Genomic DNA, 22582 nt, shown 5'->3' with positions numbered 1-22582 from the left:
TCAGCTCCTTTTTTTTATTATTATTATTATTTACTGTTAATTCCCCCCTAAACAACAGCACAATTCAAATAACAATGACACACACATCTCACTCATATACACAATACCACTAGCCTGCCTGCCAGTCTGTCTGGCCTTTGCTTGGTTCCTGGTGGAGCTGTTTGGAGACAGCCCCCTCTGTAAAAATCCCAAATTGGACATAGGAGGCACGAGAAAGGGGAGACTCTAGCCAGAGAATACATCGGTTTCCAGAGTCCTCAGGGAGTGCCAACTTGGGAACATGCTATAAATGCCTGGGTGAAGAGCAGAAAGCACTGTTTTCATGTGGCTGTTGGATAAATCCCATATGGGGATGTAAGACCTATCTATACCCCTTTGTAGACCAGGGCTGCCGAAACACAGTGGGGTGAGCCAGTGGGCTCCATCAACCAAACCATGGAGCAGGCATGGAAACCAGGAGCCCAGAATAGGAATCTGGGTGACAGGGAGGTCCCCAGAGAAAAGCAACCTTTTGCATTAGCTGCAAGGTAAGATACAGTGTGAAATGTCATGTCCCCTTCTATCTGTTCTGCAACTATAGAATGTGCAACGTTTTCATCATGGTAGAAAAGGTAAAGAAACAATCTCCCAGCATTTTGGCCTAATGCAATTGAGCAGGACCCTGCCAATTGTACCGTCCTGTGGAAAAACCTACTACTACACTATCCAGGGAGTCCGTGGTCAGTCCACCCCCACCCCTAACATTTTAGTCACTAAATCTATGAATTCAGCTAAAGTAATGTACTCTGGAATACAGAGAAGCCCTGCAGTTGGGGAGGGATAAAGATGGGCCAAGACTGGGGTCTCAGGAACAGGTGACTTCCTGGCTGTCTTGGGGAAGCTCGTTGTTGAAACTGCTCTCTCCAAATGGTGAGTAAGGGGGGACCTGGGGGGCTTCGATGATCAGCAGGCCCTCTGGGGAAAGCGAGGCAAAAACTGTCACAGGATCCACCTCTGCAGGAAGCCTAGGAGAAAGAAACACAAGATACTATTCATGTATTATTGTTACTATAGCTTAAACATTCTTTTTTTCACTTGAAAGAAAAGTTTTCTTAACTTTATTTATTTTGAGAGAGAGAGAGAGAGACAGCGTGAGCAGGGGAGGGGCCGAGGGGGAGAGAGAATCCCAAGCAGGTTCCGCACTGTCAGCTCAGAGCCCCACGTGGGGCTCAAACTCACGAACCGTGAGATCATGACCTAAGTTGAAACCAAGAGTCGGATGCTTAACCGACTGAGCCACCCAGACGCCCCAAAAGAAAATGTTTCTGATATGAATTTGGGCTCTTAGGGCACACAACGCTGGGTTTGAATCCTGGCTCTGCCCTTTTCTAGCTGTATGATCTTGGGAAGGTCACTCAATTGTTCTGAGTTAATTTCCTCATCTGCAAAGGGAGATAGTAATATTAAAATTGTATAGTATTTGAAGTGAGACAGAGTCTGAACATGCTTTGCAAACGGTAAAGTGGTGTTCGAACAGTAACTTAAAAGGTCCCTGGGGCCCAGATATTTGATCCTTGGTTGAGATCTCTCTACTCTCACTGGACCGGCTGCTGGCAGAAATGGCCACCACTCCCCTCCCTTTGTAGAACATAGGTAAGGTGTCACAGCAGGCAACACATTTGCATCTGCCATGTGCCTGCTGAGAACGCGTTATTGGTGAATTAATGATGGAACAGGATGGTCGCACAGTCAGCTACTCTATGATGCTTAGAATGAGTCTTGAGGGGCGCCTGGGTGGCTCAGTTGGTTAAGCGTCTGACTCTTGATCTCAGCTCAGGTCATGATCTCACAGTTTGTAAGTTCAAGCCACGCATTGGACTCTGTGCTGATAGTGGGAAGCCTACTTGGGATTCTGTCTTTTCTTCTCTCTGCCCCTCACCTGCTTGTGCTCTCTCTCTCTGTCTCAAAGTAAATAAATAAACTTAAAAAAAAAAAGAATGAGCCTTGATTTGGGTCACATCTGAAGTAGCTCTTGGCAGGTCATAATTGCTTTGTTGTCAAAACACATTTATAGGCATTACCTGGCTAGAACTTTATAATGATCCTCCAATGGCTAATAGGTAGGCATTAATATGCCTGTTGCATAAAACATTTAACAGAGACTTGGGGAGATCAAGTGACATGTTCAGTGAGTGAGAACATCAAAGACAGGATTTCTGAATCCAACTCTGGTTCCAGTTCTGAAGCTATATATTATAATTTTTTGGATCGTTTTGGGTAAATGAGGCAATCTTGAGACATGGTTCCTTCATCAAACTACTGGTATTGTGAGAACATGTTCATGGCCTCACTGGGATGCCATTATAAATAAAGATGATGGAAACTATGACCTTCACCTGCATATCATCTCATTTAGTTGTTAACAATAATCCCACCAGGCAAGTTCCCTCACTGTCCCGATTTACAGACAAGGAAATTGAGGACAGAGACGTGAAGCGATTTGCCCGAGGTCACGCTGCTGGTAAGAAGCATATGGAAATGGAATTGGAATCTTGGTCTCCAAACCCATGATGCTCTGCTCTACTGCGTCTTCTGGCACCAGACTTTTGAGAAAAGGATTATGGTAGGGAAGCTAGGAGGGTCAATCAGCATAGATCTTTCCATTGGTCCAGGATGACTCTGCCTGTTATAAACGCAGGGGTTTTGATGACTCTGCCTGTTATAAATGCAGGGGTTTTGACGACAGAACCAAGAAATGAGGCAGATCCATTCCTGGCCAGGGCAGGATCCTTCCTGAAGGGGCTGGGGAGTTTTCTCTGTGAGTAGCAACATGTCGCCACATGAGTGGAATCTACCGAGGAGACTCCTGCCAAGTTAGAGCCACGGAGATTAACAAGGGGCCTTCTGGGAAGGATGGAAGAAAAAGAGGGAACTTGGGCAGGCACCAAGTCAAACTTGAAGAACAGACAAGGCCAAAAGTCTGGACCTCCCTCCCACTGCTGGGGATGGGCCGACTCCGTTTAACTATTTACATGCTAACCCGTAGCATACCTGGTGCAATGGGGCAGGGCAGCCATGGTCTAGAGCATGGCCCTTGCAGGCAGGCAGATCTGAGTTTGAATTCTGACTCTTGCTGACTGTGTGAACTTGGACTGGTGATCTAGCCTCTCTGAACCTACGTCCTTATATGAAAAGTGGGTTAACAGTTTCTGTCTGGGAGAATTACATGGGATAATGAAAGCAAAGGGCTTAGCCCAGTGCCTGGCATACCCTAAGTGCTCAATAAATGTTAGCCTCTACATTGTTACTATGGTCATTGACCATTTAAATGGGAACCTGGATGGCTGTGAATATTTTAGCACACATTGTGGTATCACCAAACTAAAAAATGTCTGAGCCTAAAAGAATCTTCTTGATTGTTCAGGACAGTGCTCTCATATTACATATGGGGAAACTGAGACCCAGAGATAAAAATAGACTTGTTCAAGGTCTCTCACCAGGTGACCTATATGTTGAACCACCATGGTGGGAAAATTATTCTTCTTCCATTTTCTCTCAATCCTTCCATTTGCATCCAAATGAACATCTCAGCTAAGTGTTACCATGATCTTTAAAGCTGTTAGCCTCTATCCCTTGCTATTGTCGCTTTTTAACAGAGACAGAGCTGATCTAAAGCTTAAACCCTTAAGCAGGTAATGCTATCTAGTTGGAACTTATCCACATTTTTCTTTCATTGGGTTTGTTTTATGACTGCCTTCTTCAGTGAACATATTTTTTTTAATTTTTTTTTTCAACGTTTATTTATTTTTGGGACAGAGAGAGACAGAGCATGAACAGGGGAGGGGCAGAGAGAGAGGGAGACACAGAATCAGAAACAGGCTCCAGGCTCCGAGCCATCAGCCCAGAGCCCGACGCGGGGCTCGAACTCACGGACCGCGAGATCGTGACCTGGCTGAAGTCGGACGCTTAACCGACTGCGCCACCCAGGCGCCCCCAGTGAACATATTAGTAGTGGTACTTTAACTTTCTCAGGGGCGCCTGGAGCCTGTTTCTGATTCTGTGTCTCCCTCTCTCTCTGCCCCTCCCCTGTTCATGCTCTGTCTCTCTCTGTCCCAAAAATAAATAAACGTTGAAAAAAAAAAATTAAAAAAGCAACCTGATCAAAAAGGAAAGAAGTCTTAAGCAACTAATAATATGGGAATGTAAACACATAAAGCAGAGAGTAGTTGAAGATGGTCTTCAAATGACTGCAATCCAGTTTCCCCTACCCGGGCAGGAAGGTCATAGGCTTTGAAGGTGGGGAGATCTGTGTTTGAATCCCAGACCTGGCTCATCACTAGCTGTGTGACCTTTGTGGAATTCCAACATCCCTCTGAATGTCAGTTTTCTCATCCGCAAGATGGACTTAATAACACTGGCTCCACAGGATTCTTTTACAGGTGAAATAATATTACACCTATACCCCTCTTATGGCTCTTGACACATTACAGGTGTCAGTAAATAGCAAACCAGGTACCTGGGAAGATGGAGAGCAGGGACCTAAAGTTTGCTTTGACTCTGAGCATCCTCCATCAATGACTTCCTGTGTCCCCTGCTTCCTGTCCTTACATTCAAGTTGGCTATGGAAAGATCCCATCTACGGTCTTGCCCTGCTCCCAACCCACAAGATCTCTCCTGCACCCCCTCATCCAATCAACATGGCGCCTTTCACACGGGTATGGATGTGTTGGGACAAATTTCCTAGTCATGGCTAAGGCAAACAGCTGTAGCATCCTGCCTAGGTGGAAAACTCCAAGGATCTCATTCTGGCTGAAGGAACTTCCCCCTGTTCTCTGATGACCAGAGTTTTTCCGGGGAGAGTCAATGGAGCCTCCTGAGAGTGGGCCAGGGCCATCTTTGGTGTCTAGAGCCTGGGCAGAGCCAGGGGGTCCCGGGAGGTCCCAGCTGCTCTCATGTGACTCCAGCCTTGCAGAGTTTTTAAAATAATATTAGTCCTCACAGACTGAACACTGAGTCTTTACCCTGTGCTGAATGTTTGACACACATGTTCTCATTCCCCATCACAACTTGGTCCAGAGGAAACGTGGGGACAGAAGCTCAGAGCAGTTCAGCTGGTTGTTCTAAGTTACCCACTTTCTTTATCGTGGAGTCAGGTCTCCCTATACCCAGAGGTGAGCTTCAAAATATCTAGCAACTGGCACAGCTGGACAATGACCAGACAGAATGGATGGATACAGGGCATAGGGATGGAGGAGGGTCCTGGGGACCCCCTCTTGTTGGCATGTGGGGAGGCTCAGAGGATCCCAGAGACGGGGTCAGGAAGGCCAGGTTGGCTAGGGAGGGCACTCATGGGGCTCAAGACAATGGCTAGCCCAATATTATAACAAGAAGCTCAGCTCGGCTGCTGGACCCCAGCCGAATAGCAGCCTGTGCCTTGAGAAACTTTAAACATTTCTATTGGTCAAATCACCCCAGCAAGCTGTTTTCCAGGAGGCATCAGAGATGGGGAAATCCACGTTTTTAAAAGATGATTAACCCGCTGACTTCTTTCCAGCTCAATCCCTTCCACGGAGTTGCCCTGTCGGTGACTCCATCCTGAGACCTTATTTGAGTCTCTTCAAAGAAACATCAGCTCCCCCGCCCTTGTCCCCCCTTCTTTTCCCCCCTCTCCCTCTCAGCAGCGTGTGGTCTGGCCGCTGTACCAGGAAGAGGTGTGGGTCTTGGGGATGGCAAGCGAGCCAGCGAGCGTAAAGAGAAACAGTTAGCTGTTTGCCTTACTGGGAAGCGTCCATGGGCTTCTAAGAACTCAGAGGTGCCGGGGCGGGTCAGGAATGGGCGCACGGCAGGAGAGACAGGACTGCAGAATCCCAAAGCTGAAGGAAGCCTCAGAATTCAGCTGGTGCAATCTCTCCAGACCAGGACATTTTTTGCCAGGGCCGAGGGTGGAGTTGAGACTCCATAACCACACCAATGATAGTAATAATAGCCTGCCACTTATGAGGACCAGCTGGGTGCTGGTGGCTGTGCTCTGATCTCATTTCATTTTCAGTCGGCGGATTCCGGAATCAAGATCCACCCCCATCCCTTTTACAGGTGAAGAAAGGGCACCCTTTGCTCCGGGGCACGAGCACTGAACCGAGTTCAGGGATCAGTTTGGGGCTAAATTCTAACTGTAAGGACCTTAGGTAGCCCCTTACACCTCTGGGAATTTAGTTTCCCCGGCAAACAAGGAGGGTAATGTCTCTTCTGCCCGCTGCAAAGATTAAAGGCATTGACTGGGACAGGGCTTTGGAGCCAGAGTGCACGCAGTGGACAACTGCTGAGTACAGGGAAGAGGTGTTTACCAGCAGCACCCGGCTGTCGTCTCTCTCCCTGCAGGCATCGTCCTTAGGGCCCCGGTGTGGCTTCGATTCACTGGCCCAGCCTGGTGGTCTTCCGGCCGCTCCCATGATTCCCCCGGCTCAGCCCTTCCCACAGCCCTCAGCAAAACCCACCCTTCACGTGTCCCAACCTCTCAGCCTCCAAGCCCCTCCCAGGAGGAAACAGCAATGTCAGGACAAGTTCCACCTTCATTCTTGTGGATACCGTAGGGAAGGCGCACGCTCTCCCGCGGTGGGACACTTAGAGCAGGCACCCTTCGAAAGAATCCACTGGGCACTCGGGCACCAAGGGAGGGTCTTTCTTGATGGTGGTGGAGATCCTCCCTCAAGCGTGCCACGGGGTGAGTGCCTCGATTTTCACCGAATCACAGACAAATCATTTTGCTTCTCTAATTCTCGGGCTCTCCATCTGTAAAGTGACATTGTTAACTTCCCGCCTCGCGGGGCACTGAGCCCAGGTGTGACGGCATGATCTACGTAACCTCTTCCGGGACCCTACGGCAGGTTTGCTGTGACACTTTCTCCCCTTTAGGTGCGAGGGTTCGATTCCCTCACTGGGGCTCGTCTGGAAAGAGAGATGCCCAAGACGGAGACGCTCCAGGTCTTGGGTCCCAGGCCCTACCCACTCCTCCGCCCTCACCCTGGAACCCACGCCGCCAGGACACTTACTGGATCTTCTTCGTGAAGTTCTTGGAAACGATGCCACCTTCTTGCTGCTTCTCTTCATGTTTGCCTAGAAGAGAGCGGAATGCCACGCGTAAGCATCGATGTCCCCCAGACTTTGGTCAGGACTCAGACTTGGGTTCGAATCCTGCCCCTGCCCCTCGCCGTTTGACTTGGGGTCGGAGACACCAGTTTTCTGAGCCTCTCTAGTCCCTCGTCTACTAAACGGACCCCCCTGAGCCGAGGCTGTCGTAAAGATGAACTAAGACGACGGACCAGACAGGAGGCCTAGACGGTGGTTTGTAGGCAATTACAAGTTAGATTTAGGAAATCACGGAAACTGAACCACATGTTGTATCTTTTAAGTCTTGCCTCTGAGCCCTTTCCCCTAACCAGCCAGTCGAACCCTGAAGCTAACATCCCAGGAGGGGTGATAGAAAAGAAGTGGGGTCACATGCTGAGCCCTAGTCTGCCACCCAGTTGACTTTACGACGCACAGAGTCTTTCCTAGCTCTGAAGGTGGGCTTCTTTCCCCCTTGGTTACTGATGTGGAAACTGAGGCCCAGTGATGGGTCCAAGGTCACCCAGCAGGTGTATGGCAGGCCTGAGCTCTGAACCAGCTCCCTCTGAGTCTACACCGAGGGCTGCGGGTCTGATGCCCCTCTGCCTGTTCCAGCCTGAAATTAGCTCTTTGAGCCACATTATCTCTACCTAAAACTGGATGAACTGCCTGGAAATAATGTTTCAATCTGCTAAAACAAACAAACAAACAAAACAGAAAAAACCCACCCAGACTCTCGAAAGAGGGCTTTCTTTAAGAAATGACACCTTAGACACCACAGATTTGAAATTCCACCTGCCCCACCTTCTAGAAGGTAGCAGGGGTGGGGCTGTTTTGTTTCCTTAGGAAGAGAAAAGATAAGAAGGTTTGGGCCCAAACTGGCTATCACCTTCAATTTACATAGCAACTTCTGAGCCTATTGACTGCTCCTTACTCCTTTTTTATTAATTTTTTTAATGGGGAGAGTCTCTAACTTCTCTTTAAACAAACCGCATTAGGGCAGGGTGGAGCCTTTCAGCTCCTATCTTTATTTGTTCCTCATCTGTGGGGCCACATTCCCAGGCCAAGAACCCTCATTTCCACGGGGACACCCTTCTGAGAAGCTGTGGAATCCAGAGTGTAAATCACCTCGTGGGATTTTTTTTTTTTTTTTTTTTTTTTTGGCAGCCCCAGTCTTAAAAAAACTGACGATTTATAGGCGATTATGTTATCAGTTGCTTTTTCATTATTCCTAATTTCTTTATTACTGACTTTGCTCTGACTGTAAGATAATACATGTGTATGCTAGAAAATGTAGAAAATGCCGAAATAAATGATCAAAACTACCTGTCCTCCCATCACTGCGACAAGACCACATTTTTTGTATACGCTCCAGACTTTTCTTTCTATGGACATAAGTGTTATATAGGATAGATACATATCGCAGATTTTAGGAAATGGGATCATATTGCGCATTATGCTCAAAACTGTTATCTCTTGCCAACACATTATAATCATGTCTCCACGTCTTGCCAAATATTCTTCGGCAACGTGATTTCTTTAACGGCTGCGCAGCGTTCCGCTGTAGGGATCCCTAAGTTCATTTAGCCAATCCCTGGCTTTTTGGGCAGTGAGACGGTATCTGACCTTAGAGAGAACCACACATTCTTACAGCTGGATCTTTGCATCTGGCCTGATGACATCTTTAGGATAAATTCTAAGTTCTAGAATTTCTGAGACTTGCTCTGTATTGCCAGATTGCCCTTAGGAAAGGTTGCATCAATTTATTCTCTCACGGGCTGGGTGGAAAGGGGTCCCCTGTCTGGTTACCCAGAACATGCTATGCTTTGAACGCGCTGCCCCCGGGAGAGTTGATTTGGGCCCGCCAAATCCGTGAGTGCCAACTGTCCAGCCCTAACCGGGCCTGTGGCCCAGGAGCACTGTCTGTTCTCTGACACCCTCCCCCCAGAGCCTGGGCCTCCAGAGAGGCCTGCTTCCCCTGGGGACTGGCCAGTGCCTCTGACTCAGCCCTTTTGCACCGCTGGTGTCCTGGGAATAATAAGCAATAACGAACTCTTATACAGCGCTTTCTTGGTGTGAGCCACTGTCCCAGCCCCTTACTAATAGCGACTCCTTTAATTTTCGTGACAACCTTAGAAAGCAGGGACTCTCATTATTACCATTTTGTGGATGGGGAACGGAAGTTCAGAGAGGTTAAGTGATATGCCCAAGGTCACACAGCTTGGAGTGCTGGAGCAAAGGTATTTGGGTTTTGGATTTCAGCCTCTGCTCTAACACTTTCTAGCCCATCTCTACTCTTCTCTGAGCCTCAGTTTATTCTTCTCTAAAATGGGGGTGACAATAGCTTCCTAATTTGGGGGTTGCTGTGAGCAGCAAATGAAAATGAGTCACAGGACTGCTTTGTAAGTGGTAAAAATATTGAGTGAAGGCGAAGGCTTGTGGCTTCTTTTGATGTTTGGAGAAAGGACTACTCCTGAAAGGCTAAGCTTCCCTGTCCAGGCCCTGAAAATAGGGTATTGGGGTTGGGGAGGGGAGGATCTCTGAGCAGGGGCAGCTCCAAGATTTCCATAAAGAGGAGCCTGGTTGAAAGTGGATGCTGCTACCAGAGGCTCATCTTGAAGCTTAATTTGCATATTATTTGAATATCTATTTATTGGGGCAGCTTAAGGATTATGAGTGATTTTTAATTTCTTATTTTGCTTTCCTAGCTATGTTTTCTACCGTGGAAATATTTTATTTTCGTAAACAGAAAAAAGTAATTATGATTCTTTTTTTAAAAAAAAGAACTCATCTGGAGGCAGGGCAAGCCAGAGGCCCCTCACAGCTGCTATTTTTTCAACATGCCTCAGAGAAGTGTAGGTGCCAAGAAGCAGGGATCAGCACCGCAGGGAAAGCCATTGGCCCAGCTAAAGAAAGAAGGTGCTGTTTCCAGGGGAGGCAGAGGCCCTGGGATTAAGGAGAGGGGGTGGGAATAAGGCTTCTGGGTTTTCCAGTTTCTTCTTGGCCAGGGCTGGGCCCAGTGGCCCATGAAGAGAACATTTCTTGGCTGCGGGCTGCAGGGTGCGAGTTGGGGTGTATAAGCATCATGGAAAGCATCTAGTCTAGCATTTTCCAAACACTTGCCGGGAACTATACACTCATATATGGTCAGATAAGACAGGGCTGTCTCCAGAGAGCCATAAACTACATTAATGTAGCAAATCAAAGCTCTGATAAGTCCTGCAGTAAGGAGACCTGTTTATCATTTTGTTTCCTCTGACACCTTTTAAAAATCTGTACCGCCTTCCTTCCATTTCTCAGGTGCCTCGTGATATCTTAAAATGTACTGTTTGGCAAATACTGATTTAGTTCAACTCCTCCTAAGACCTAAGGCCAACAGTAAAACTGAAGCCCAAGACGTGGGAGGATTTGCCCAAGGCCGCACAATCAGAAGAAAATGCAGCCATCCTGACTCGGAACTGTCTCAGCAGGCCTGGCTTTGAATTTCAGACGTTGCCATGGAGGACCAGGGGATCTCAGGTGAGTTACTCTCTCTGAGCCTCAATTTCCTCCTTGTAAAGTGGGTGTCACAAACCTACCTATATTTCCTTGCAAGTCCACATGAGGAACCTGGGAGCCAACATTTGTAGGCATTTAGCACAGTGCCTACACCGAGTGCTTGAAGAAGAATAGGTCTGTCATTATGAGATAGAAGATAAAAGATTGGAGCTGATTTTAAATGGAGCCCTGATATCAATCTGATTTCATATCCACTTTATGAGAGTCTCTATATGTACTTTCAGGGGACTTGGATTCTGTCAAGCGGAGGGTGCTAAGTACATACCTATGAGGCATTTTACAACCTAAAAAGGCTTTGTCTGTCTTATTGAAGCACCCAACCACCCCATTTTACAAATATGGAAACTGAGGCTCCATGATTCACTCAAAGCCTCATTCAGTGCCACTGCATTAGTAAGGTGCTTAGCTGAGATCTCAGCCTGGAGCTGCCAGAACCCACCTGTTAAGAAGCATCTAGAAGGGCACCTGGGTGGCTCAGTCAGTTAAGCATCTGACTTGAGCTCAGGTCATGATCTCACGGTTCATGAATTCGAGCCCCGCATCGGGCTCTGTGCTGACGGCTCAGAACCTGGAGCCTGCTTCTGACTCTGTGTCTCCTCTCTCTCTGCCCCTCCCCCTCCCACACTCTGTCTCTCTCAAAAATAAATAAATATTTAAAAAAATTTTTTTTTAAAGAAGCACGTAGAAAGGAAGAGAATGGGGGAGATATACTTCAGGGGTCTCCTGGAGGGGCCAGAGGGCACGGGGACACCTCCAACCAAGGGTGGAAGACTCTGGAATCCGAATGAAAACCAGAGACGGGAGAGGTGGTGATAATGATCGTGTACAGAGTGCCAGGCAGACACTATTAGCTCCATTTTACAGACTCTCTGCATTTATTATCATATATTGTCAGCTCACATTTAATCTTCCCTACAGATTTGCAGGAGAGATATTATCATGATCCCCATTCTGCAGATAAGACAACTGAGGCTCAGAACAGTGAGAAGACTTTCTGAGCAGTCTTCCATCGGGCAGTGTCGGGATTTGAACCCAGGTCTCAAAGAACATCTACGATCTATGGTGTATTGGGGCCTTGCTCTGTGCCCAGCATTTTAATAACAGCAGCATCACAGCAATAACAATACTGAACCCTTGTCCGCACTTGACCCCCGTCAGCTCATTTAATACAACAATCCTCATGCACCAGAACCCCGATTTCCAGATAAGGAAACACAGCACGGAAAAGATAAACATTCTGTGCATCCTGCTGGTTAGTGTGGCACAGCCACTTTCAGAACTCAGGCCTGGCCACCAGCCAACTCGGAATGCCCTGGCTGAACCCCTCCATCCGCACATGGCCCCAGCGTGTCTCCTGGCCCACCACCCCTGGCAGAGCCTCTGATGTTTACAATTCTGCCCTGGGAGGCTTTGAAAACTCCCCCTACACGCCGCCTGCCCCGCCAGGGCTTGTATCTGCCCAGCCTGCCTCGCAATGGCTTTTATTGATTCTCTGGCCTGCCAGCCTGTGCCAGGAACACACTCTTTAATGGAGCGTTAATTGGGAGGGAAGAGAGAGAAAGCTGTTCCCCTGCCCAGCAGGGAGTGAGTCTCCTGTCTCCTCCTCCTTTCTCCCAGGCTGGGATGTGGCGGCAAGGACCCCGGGCCTGGCGTCCTGGGCAGGCCTAGACTCTTCCTGCTGCTGACTCATGGCGTGACCTCGGACAAGTTCCGCTTGGGCCTCAGCCTCCTCAGCTCTGAAATGGGAGCAGACAGCCCTGCTTCTCAGGGCCGGAGTGAGGATTACTTGGAAGAAGGAATCTAAGAGTCTTAGTCCAGTTTTTGGTACCTAGTAGGTGCTCAATAAATCATCAAATCTCTTCTGGCCTCCCAATTCCCAAGACAGCCTGAGTTTGAATCTGGGCGGCCTTGGACAAGTTACTTTCAGCTTTCTGTGCCTCAGTTTCCTCATCTGTGAAAAGAGGAGACAAACAGGCCCCACCTCCTCTGGTTGCCTTCACTGAGATGCTACAGGTAAAGGGTGGAGTGTGGTGCCTAGCAGAGAGTAAATGTTCATTCAAGGTCCCAATTAGTATCCTCATAGTGACTGTCAGGCCTCAGCGCCCTTATCTGGAACAAGGGGCCCCATTCCTCTTGAAACCTGCGCTGATCATTAGCTCTATCGTGGCACAGCACTTAACACACTCTTCTAGACTGTGCTGGGACACTGTGCCCCATCTCGTCCTTGTCTTTGTATTTCTTCTCTGTCTGTTTGACTTACCCTTTCTATTAATTTTTTTTTTTTTCTGTCAAAACCTGTGACGTGGTTTCTACTTCTCTGTGCTCTGACTGATAGATACAGCCCTCAAAGGCCCCAGCCACTGGGTCAGGTTGAGGTGTCTCCTGGAAGCCAGGGAGAGCACAGCTTTTCCACAAAGATAACTTCTGTGGCCTGCATTCCTGAGCCCTGAAGTCACCTGTGTCACGCTGTCACAGCTCACCCTCTAAGGGAACAAACATTCTCTTGGCCATTCCCGGGGCTGAGGCCTATATCCTTCTCCCGGGTTCTCTCTCACTCCTGCCCCTCACTCACCAGACACCTCCACGTATCCGTCCTTGGTCTTCACCATCAGCTCCTCTGGCTTAAAGCTGTGCACGTTAACACACACTTTCCAGGGCTCCCCAGGGAAGGGTGGGGGGCTTCTGCCCTGAGCAGGTACCCCGAACCTGGCTGCAGCCGTGGGCCCCCGAGGCACCATGCCTGACCTTAGGGTTCCAGGCCATGCTGGGGAGAATCGAGGCAGGGCCCAGTTGTGCCAAGAGGCAGTCAAGTCATCCGGGAAGGGGTCCATGCCAAAGTCATCATCCAGCAGGCGCGAAGGGAGGGATGAGTCTCGGAAGGGGTCTCTGCGCAGGCGGCTTGGGAGGTGGCAGGAGAAGGGCATCTGACCATCAGCCATGGCTGCTGAGCTGGAGGGGAAACGGAGGCTCAGAGAGAGGGAGCCACCTGCCCAAGGTCACACAGCAAGGTGATGTGGGTGGGTTGGCCCTCCAAGCTTATTTTTCTGCTTCAGAAAATGCTGAACCATCCACTGCCAAGGACAGAGGGTGTGCACCCGGCTGGGATCCCAGCCCCCAAAGACACTCCAAAGGCTACCACCAGCTGGTCCAGCAGAATTCCAGAGGGCCCCTCTCCGCTCTGCCTCACCAGAGATCCGCCAGTCACTGTCCTCCCAGACTGTCCAGGCTCTCAGCCAGAGCCAGTGAGATGTCTAGAGGAGAGTCAGGAGCTTAATAAACCCAGGGACGCAGGCCTAGAAACTTCTCCTGGCTTCTTCAGGGCTGAGAGCCTTCTATTTATTGCTGCTTGGGGCTGGAGGCGGGTTTTTCGAGCGCCTCCTGTCACAGGAGTATTCGGAGGTGATGAACCAGCCCCTGAGAATCCGCTGAGGGAACAGCTGGGCTCCCAGGGGTAGGGGAGGGGCCGAGTTCAGCCAGCCAGTCGGACACTCTCCTCCCCGCCCCCCCTCCCGGCTGGGCACAGCTCCGCCCCCTCTCCCAGGGCTCGCTCCGGAGCCGCCTCCCCACTCTCAGTGCAAAGGCCGGCTATTAATAACCCTCTGCCTGCTGAGGGCTCAGGTCACCCTCGGTAATACCTTCCCCAGAGCGTGCTGCCTCCTGCAGAAGGAGGGGAGAGGGTTGGGAGCCCCGTGCATTTGAAGGCAGGTGGCTTTGGGCCGCAATACCCACTTACAACCCGGCGTGGACACTTGCCTTCAGTGTCCTCTGAGAGCACTAACATTATTCCCCAGCCACCTGTGAGCTGTCAGTTTTCCCAGCTGTAAAATGGACCCCATAGTAGCCACTGCATGGATGTGTCACGAGGAACACATGAGGTAACCATCCTTAAACATTTAGCAGACTGACACTCTCGCATATTCAGTTTGGAGCTCTCCATTACATGATGCTTGCTGTATGCTGGGTCCTGCTCTGAGTGCTTTCCAAATATTAAACCGGCTTCAACGGCACCACCAATCCCGGGAGGTAAGGGGAGTGCCACTGTGCCATTTTACAGATGAGGAAACTACCACAGGAAGTGTTAGCCAATCGTAGCCCTGCATGACTGTTAATGATGATAATTATCAGAAGGTGCTGTACCCGGGCAGGCGGTCTGGTTTGACACAGGGAGCCCACAGAGGACCTGTTCTAGACTTCCCTGCCCCTCCCACATAGCTTGGAGAATGAATTTGTAAACCGTCCTTCTACCTAACAGCCCCTTGAGCTTGGGTTCTAACTTTGATCTGCCCCAACAACAGGTGGGCAGTTGGGCATGCCGTTCTCCCCCACCTCCCTCCCTCCCCCCGTGGGCTTCAGGGTCTCAGCCCTGCCTTCCTCCTGGGGTGGGGTGGGGTGGGGTGGGGGTGTTAAGGAATTCAATGAGTCATTGGTTGAGAAATCGTTTTGATGTTCAGCAGTGCCTGCATGAGGCCGTTTGCTAAAAATAATTCTATGGAGAGCAACAGTTACCATCATTTTTGGCCTCCTCTTATGCTTCTGTGGCGAGCACGTGCCAACCCGTTGAACCGTCACAACATCGGGGATGTTATCATCACCCCCATTTTGCAGGTATGCACACAGCTGCCAAGAGACAGGGCTTGGGGGGGGGGGGTGGCCAGGGTCTGTGCTGAGCTGACTGGTAGAGACCCCACCCTCCTTCCCCCACTAGCAGAGAAAGGAAGGCTGAGGTGCCCCCGCTCCCCCATCCTGAGTGACTGGGTCCCCACTTGACTCTGGTGAGATCATCAGGCTAGAAGCTTGAGGCTGACGTCATGGCTGGGCACAGAAGCCTCAGCGCACCTATAATTACAGCAGGGGCGAGGCTGGCTGGCTGGCTCTGAAGCCAGAACGGGGAGAATCACTGTATGACCCAGAGAAGAAAGCCGGAGCTGCCTGGGACCTGGGCCGGGGCCAGGGTGAGGTTTCTGGGTAGGTGGCTTGGTCCCCAGCAGTTCGTGTGTGGATTTGAGCGGGTGGAGCGCTTAGTGTGTTTATGTGTTTATTTATGGGTGAGTCTGCTGATGGGTGCGTTCTAGAAGACCCTCCTACTCCTTCCTCTCTAGGCCTCCTTCCCACAACCCCACAGAGCCTTCATCCACCTTCTCATTTCAAGGATGCTGCCAGCAGGAGAGGAGGGAGGGTGTGCAGCTAGAAAACAGAAATAGCAAACATTAGCATTTATCCAGCACTTTCCACACTCCAGGTTCTGTTCTAAGCACTTAAAATTTATGTATATTAACACATGCGATCCCCCTATAGCCCTATAAGGAAAGGACTTTTATCATCCCTATTTTATTGCTGAGAGAACCAAGGCTCAGTGAGATTGCACGACTCACCCTTGTCTACGCACCCAGTTAAGTGGCAGAGCTGGGATTCGAACCTAGGCAGTTTGGCTCTTGACCCCTCTGCTGTACTACGGTTTATAATCACCGTCATGGCTTACATTTAGCTGAGCACTGACTGTGTACCAGACCATGTGCCCAGCACTTTATTCATGACCTCAGTGGACCCTCATGGCTCAGAGAGGTGAAGCCCCTTGCCGAAGGCCACACAGTGGGACTTGGGAACCCCTGGTCTTGTCCAGTGATCCTCCCACATGCCTGCTGTATGTGCTCCCTCCCCCAGCCCCCGCCCCCAGATTCTCACTACGTTTCTGGGTCAGGCCAGCCTTCTGTTTTGGGAAGCTGAGGAGGGAGGCAGCTGCTCATCCTGCTGACCTAGCCTCCTGGAGAGGAGTCAGTAAGCCCTACAGGCTGTCATCAGCCAGATGAAAACATGGGGCCAGGACCAGGAGAAGCCAGGTAGGGGAGGGGGCCCCCAGGCTGGCTCTCTCTGGGAAGGAAAGACCCTGTGGAGTGTGTGTGTGTGTGTGTGTGTGCACACGTGTGTGAGTATTGGGGCAGGGGTTGGGGGCAATATTCGACCCCGGGTCCCAGAACAAGTGTTTTCTTGGCTACTTTCCTCTTAGAGCTTTCACATGGGAAGGACTGCAGTTAATTCTCAAACAGCCCAGGGGGAGGGTGACATCACCCTGCAGCCCGGAAACAGGGGCCCAGGAAGGAGCAGTAGCTGCCTCAAGTCACATGGGAAGTGCCAGGACGCAGACACAATTCTGTGCTCTTCCTGTGCTGCCTTTCCGTGGCAGCAAGACTCCATGTTCCGTGCTCCCCTAGGTATTTCCAGCTCCCCCACCACACCGTCCCACCCAGCCTCACCACCCCTGAGCCCTAACTCTACGGGGGGCTGGGTCTGTAGGGCCTGCAGGGGGGGGCCCCTGTGGCTCCCTCAAAGGCCTGACTTTCTGGATGTCATTTTTGCTTAGTGTTTTCTCTACAATTATAGGGGTCTGGAGCTCTTGTTCCAGGCGTGGGCGCAGATCCTGGTGGCCTGCCGCATTCAGGCTCCAGATGGAGAAAGACCCACGTCAGAGTTCCCTCCGTTGGACACCCCAGGAGCCCAGCACGTCTGCAGCAAATAGGAGAGGTGTATGTTCGTGTCTTTTTCCATTCCCTTTCTCAGACCCCCGATGGAATTTCCAGCACGTTCGGCTCCACGGGGGCAGGACCCTCGGTGTCTTGCTCGCAGCAGCATCCCCGGTGCCTGGAAGGGTGCCTGGTACGTTGTCGGAGCTCAGCAGGTCTTGCCAAGCAGGTGATGTCCCATTAGCGACCCAGTGTCACAATTGCCTGGCTCACATGTGGCAGACCCTGCACGCAGTAACAGCATTAGAATAGGGCTAAAATTTCCAGAGTGCCTAGAAGGTGCCAGCACCCAGTGGAATGCTTTCCAAGCGTGCTATTTATTTATTCCTCACCACAGCCCCCCTCCCAGAAGTTCATACCATCATCATCTCCATCTGACAGATGAGGACACTGACTGAGGTTCAACACGGGAGGGCCACCAGCTTGTGGGTTCTAAACCCTGAACTTCAAGCCCCGTGCTCTTTCCTTGGCCAAATGCCTGGGCAAAAACAAGATGATTAATAAATGAAGTAAACAACCCACGTGGTCCCTCCCTACCCAAGTCAGTGCCCTCATAATCCTACACAGCTAATGCTTATTTATTCAGCTCTAGCTTCCTGCTACTATTATGTCCAAAATTCTTTCCAGAATGTTCTGAATAACAGTAATTCACAATAGCCACGCTTTCTGTTTTGTGGAGGAAAGTTTTATTAATTATACAGGAAAGGGAATATATGGAATTAAATAATTCGAGTAAACATAAAGAGGGGGAGAGTATAGAGAAGAACAGAGAAGGGTTAACACATCAAATCAGGTACTCGCAACATCTAACCTCTGGCTGGGGGAGCCCCTCGGTGAACAGCCCCCTCTGGAGTCCCGACTGAAGGTCCTGGGCAGAATATCCTCCCCTCGGGTGAGGCTTCCAACTATTCCCGCCAGGGCAATATATACACTACCCATGTGTGATCTCTGGTTAGTCATGAAGTTTGCCTAAGTGCAGTCCTGAGCAACCTGGGTTTTTTCTGTGTCTCTTATCCTATCTCACAATCTTAGGAGCCTGGGCCTGTGCACGTTTCTCCTCCTGCCCTGATCCATTCCAGGGGACCAGCCTGGTCTGGGCTTGAGAAGGTGAGGCAAGTTAATCCCCCTTGGCGTCAGGAACAGAAGGGCCAATTCTGATCCCGAGGCCAGATACGGAGCACAAGCCAACTAAGCCCCCCATGACGGTGTATGTGTGGCTCTGGGCAGAAATGCATGACAAGTCTCACGAACACGCTCTATACAGAACACAGGGATCACTTCCTCTGACCACCTCTGCAAGTAATAATAATAATACTTATTTAACATTTTGTAATAGTTGTCTTTTGCATAAACTGATTTATTTAATCCTCAGCCAAATTGCTTTAAGATAGGTACTATTATCCCTGTTCACAGACGACAATATTGAGGCACCAATATTGAGGCACAGAGAGGTTAAATTACTCGCACCAGCTCACACAGCTACAAAGTAGCAGAGCTGATACTCAAATTCAGACAGTCTGGCTCCAGAGTCTGTGCTCCGCAGCCTGTGGATAACAGCTCCCCAAACAACAAAATAGTAATGATCTCCACCGTTGCTGGAGAACTCTTAGGTGCCAAGCTCCACTAAAGACCCTACGTTACCTCTGTCATTCCTTATGACAACCCTATGAGATAGTAGTATATTGTTAACTGTTTTCTGTTGAAAACTAAAGGCACAGAGGCAGATGTGTGCTGATTGCTAAGCCTGTATGCTTCGCTGTCCAGTGGGCTATGCTATGTGGTCCCCACTGAATGGCCAGAGCAAGCGCTGTCCAAACCCATAAGGGACCCGAAAGACCACAGTTCACCAGCCCACCTCTCCCTCCACCTTCTCGTTGGGCCTCCTTCTCTGGAAACTTCTTTGGGCCCTTCCAGACGTTCTCGGTAGAACAATTGACGCCAGGAACTCACTGATATTTGGAAGCCTGGTGGCTGCCTGGGACAAGCCATCACTGTGTCAACCAGAGAGATCCTTATGTGTTACCAGTGTGAAAGCTTCTCGGAGCCAAGGGCTCAGTGGACTCAATGGGAGCTCCTCTTAGCGGCATATGTCCCTGGGAGAAGGGAGTCAGGGGTCAGCTGTGGGAGGAGAGGCTTCACGCAACCCCCTCTCCACCCATCTTCAAAGAGGGACATCCCTAGCCAAGGGCTCTCAGGGGCCCTCTACTTATTCCTGGGCCTTTATCAGGGCTTTTGAAGTCCCCTTTCACAGCCCGAATAGTCATTCTGCAGCCAGGGAAATAGTATCTCAACTAACCAGGCTTTTTGTTTTTTGTTTTTTGTTTTTTTTAAAGAAGTAACAGTGTTGGTACTTACTGCTTAAGAAAGATAGTGAAGCCTGGGGGGTAGGAACCTGAACAGACCCAGATCGGCTGCTCTGGGCCAGTGGCCTAGCCTCTCTGAACCTCTGCCTTGTCATCTGTAAAAGGGGGATGTCAGAAGTACCTACCTATCTCACTGGATAATTGGCATGGGTCATGAAGGGGGAAATGGTTGGGGAGGTGGGCATGGGCCAGATGATGTAGGGCCTTCTGGACCCCATTTAAGAGTTAGGCTTTGTCCTGAGCATTTTGAGGACCCATTGAACTATTTGGAGAAGGAGAGTGGTATGATGAGTTCTAGGAAAATCACCTGCTACTTGTGGAGAGGGCACTGGGGGACAAAACTCCAGGGAGACCAGAGAAGAGGCTGTTGTAGGGTCCTGGGAAGATGGTGGCTTGGGCTGGGCTGTTGGCTGAGGAGAGATAAAGGGTGGACATAATCCATGATGTATTAAAGAAGCAGAAACATTTTGGCTGAGGGATTGGACTGGAGGAGAGGAGAGGGCACATCAGACTCCCCGTCTGGTTGTAAGACATGGGCAACCGCGAGTTGGTGATGGCGATCGTTGACCGTGTGTGGAGGAGCAGACACAGGGGAGTGGGGAGACTCCATTCATTCATTTACTCATGTGTTGATTCATCACATATTTACTAAGTTCTTATGTGCAAAGCACTAGACTAGGGGCTAGACATGAGACACAAGTCTGTGTTCTCACGCCTACCGATAAGCAAATTATCAGTCAACAGTTAAAACAATTTTAGATGCTACAAAAGTTTCATGAAGCAAATTGAGGCTCCTGGCTACCTTTCTGATCTGATTCCCTGCTGTCATCCACCCCTTGCTCACTGTGCTGGAGTCTTGGTGGCCTTCTTTCTGTCCTTTGGACAGAAGAGCCACACATATTCCTGTCTGAGGACTTCCCTCATGCCGTTCCCACTGCCTATGACACTGTTCCCCCAGATTTCCTCAGGACTGGTCTCTCACTTCATTTGTGTCTCTGCTTAAATTTCACCTACTCAGAGAAACCTTCTCCAACCATTTGATCTGAAGTCATGTTCTCTGACATCAGCTGGTTTTTCTTCCTAGCGCCGGCTGCGAACTGAGTTATATTTTAGGCCTCGATTGTTGTCTGCCCCTTCCATTAGAACCTAAGCTCCGTGGGGGCCGAGGGTAGGGACTGTGGTCTGATTGTTTAGGGCTGTGTCATGGGCACCTAGAACAGTACCCAGCACGTAGTTGGGATTCAGTAAAATTCAGGGCACGTGATAGGAAGCAACACACTTCCTGATGCCGTTGTGGTTGGTAAGAGCCATGTAACTAGTTGTGGCCAATGAGTGGTGAGCAGAGGTGATATCTGTCACTGTCAGTTCCAAGCATGTGAGTACCCCATGGGAGACCTCTGCTCCATGACGGGAGGACCCTTGGTTGATTTCTCTTCCTTCTGCACTATGGTCACCAACATCTCTGATGGGTAGGGTGTCCCTGCTGGTCCACAATGGACATGGCGGACAGATGAACCTTTGTTCCCTTAAGACTGAAATTTTGGATTTGTTCGTTTGCTCCATCATGATGCAGACAATTCTGATGGATCGACCTCCCAATTCTGTGTTTTTGTGGTTGTTGGTATTGCTTCAAAAGAACTTCCTCAATGTGAATATCGTTCTAATAAACCAGTCTATCTGCTTCTCTGCCAAGAGCCTTTGCTGGGAAAGTGGTACCTATTCCTCTCAGTTTGAGACCTTTAGGTCAAGTGCCATTGGAGGCACAAATGCAGAGGGGTGGCTCTGAGATCCTTCCAGGGAAGGAGAGCTGGAGAGCCTGTGATCTTGAGGCCCCCTTTTTCATCTCTGAGGTCAGAGCAGGAGCTGGTTTGACCAGTTGGTGACATGACACCAGGCAACTGCTTTGGAAAGTTTGTTTTGTGTTGTTTTTAGGTCTGGGAATGACAGCTCCTCGGAGGGTTTGGCCTGAAAGGGTTCTCACGGTTTGTGCTGGGAGGGGAGGAAGGCTGGAGGAGATGAGGAGGACGTATAGAGAAGGACAAGGATAAGCAAGATACCTCCTTCCGAGCACTCTCTTAGCCTCACCCTGAGTATGAATTAAGATTCATTTTAGCTGTGAAAAACAGAGGCTCAAAATAACCGTGGCCGAAAGAGAAGAGAAATTTATTTCTTCTTTTTTAAATTTTTTTTTTCAACGTTTATTTATTTTTGGGACAGAGAGAGACAGAGCATGAACGGGGGAGGGGCAGCGAGAGAGGGAGACACAGAATCGGAAACAGGCTCCAGGCTCTGAGCCATCAGCCCAGAGCCCGACGCGGGGCTCGAACTCACGGACCGCGAGATCGTGACCTGGCTGAAGTCGGACGCTTAACCGACTGCGCCACCCAGGCGCCCCAGAAATTTATTTCTTCTCAATAAAGCTCAGAGACATTCTGTCTTGTTACTGACATGCTACCCCTGTTCTGCAAAGCCCTCAGAGACTGGGAATCTTCCGTCTTCTTGCTCTGCTTATATGGGCTCAATTCCCAAAGCCACCTCATGGACCAGGGAGCCACTTGAGTTCCAGACATCACGTCTACATCCCAGCCAGCAGGAAGAAAAAAGGGGTGAAGAAGAAGGGGAGAAGCATATAACAATTTCTTTTATTGAAATGTGAGGAAATTCTGCCTGTATCTCATTGGCCCAAATTAGTCACGTGGCTATACCAGCTGCAAGGAACATGGGGAAATGCAGTCTTTATTCTGGGTGGCTATGAAGCTCGTTAAAACAGGGGTTTTACTACCGTGGATAAAAGGTAAGTGACTGCTGGGCGGCAACTAGAAACTGCCATACCCACGAGAGTAATGACAGATTTTGCTGAAGCATCCTAAAGGCTTCAAGTTGGGCTCCTCTGGAAAATAGTGGGGAATATGTGCTTCTCTGCACCTAAATGCTGGTATTTTCATACATTAAAAGTTTGCCCGTGATTTCAAAGGATTCACAGATTCTCTGAAGCCCAAGCACGGGAGGTCATGGAGCCTTAAGCTAGAAATGGGCTTCAAAGTGAAGGAAAAAAACAAA

At 49.7% G+C, this 22582-nt stretch overlaps 1 protein-coding gene and 1 long non-coding RNA gene across 3 annotated transcripts; one reads left to right on the top strand and one right to left on the bottom strand.

Annotated features, from left to right (window-relative positions):
* HSPB8 (heat shock protein family B (small) member 8) lies at positions 1-14075 on the bottom strand. Its single transcript, XM_045459007.1, has 3 exons — positions 13214-14075; positions 7029-7092; positions 1-1004 (listed from the first exon to the last, which is right to left on the bottom strand). Exons 1-3 carry the CDS (start codon positions 13578-13580, stop codon positions 845-847), a joined length of 591 nt encoding a protein of 196 aa, XP_045314963.1. The 5' UTR covers positions 13581-14075; the 3' UTR covers positions 1-844.
* LOC123588291 lies at positions 10156-21632 on the top strand. Of its 2 annotated transcripts, none has more exons than XR_006707798.1 (4): positions 10156-10602; positions 11560-12654; positions 15096-15246; positions 17020-21632. It is a non-coding gene; the product is annotated as an uncharacterized LOC123588291 (long non-coding RNA). The 2 variants fall into 2 exon arrangements; XR_006707797.1 differs by having other exon boundaries at positions 15093-15246.
* The last annotated feature ends 950 nt before the right edge of the window (positions 21633-22582 follow it).

The sequence above is a fragment of the Leopardus geoffroyi genome, chromosome D3 (assembly GCF_018350155.1).
Source record: "Leopardus geoffroyi isolate Oge1 chromosome D3, O.geoffroyi_Oge1_pat1.0, whole genome shotgun sequence".
NCBI lineage: Eukaryota > Metazoa > Chordata > Mammalia > Carnivora > Felidae > Leopardus > Leopardus geoffroyi.
This window is presented reverse-complemented; position numbering and strand designations above follow the sequence as displayed.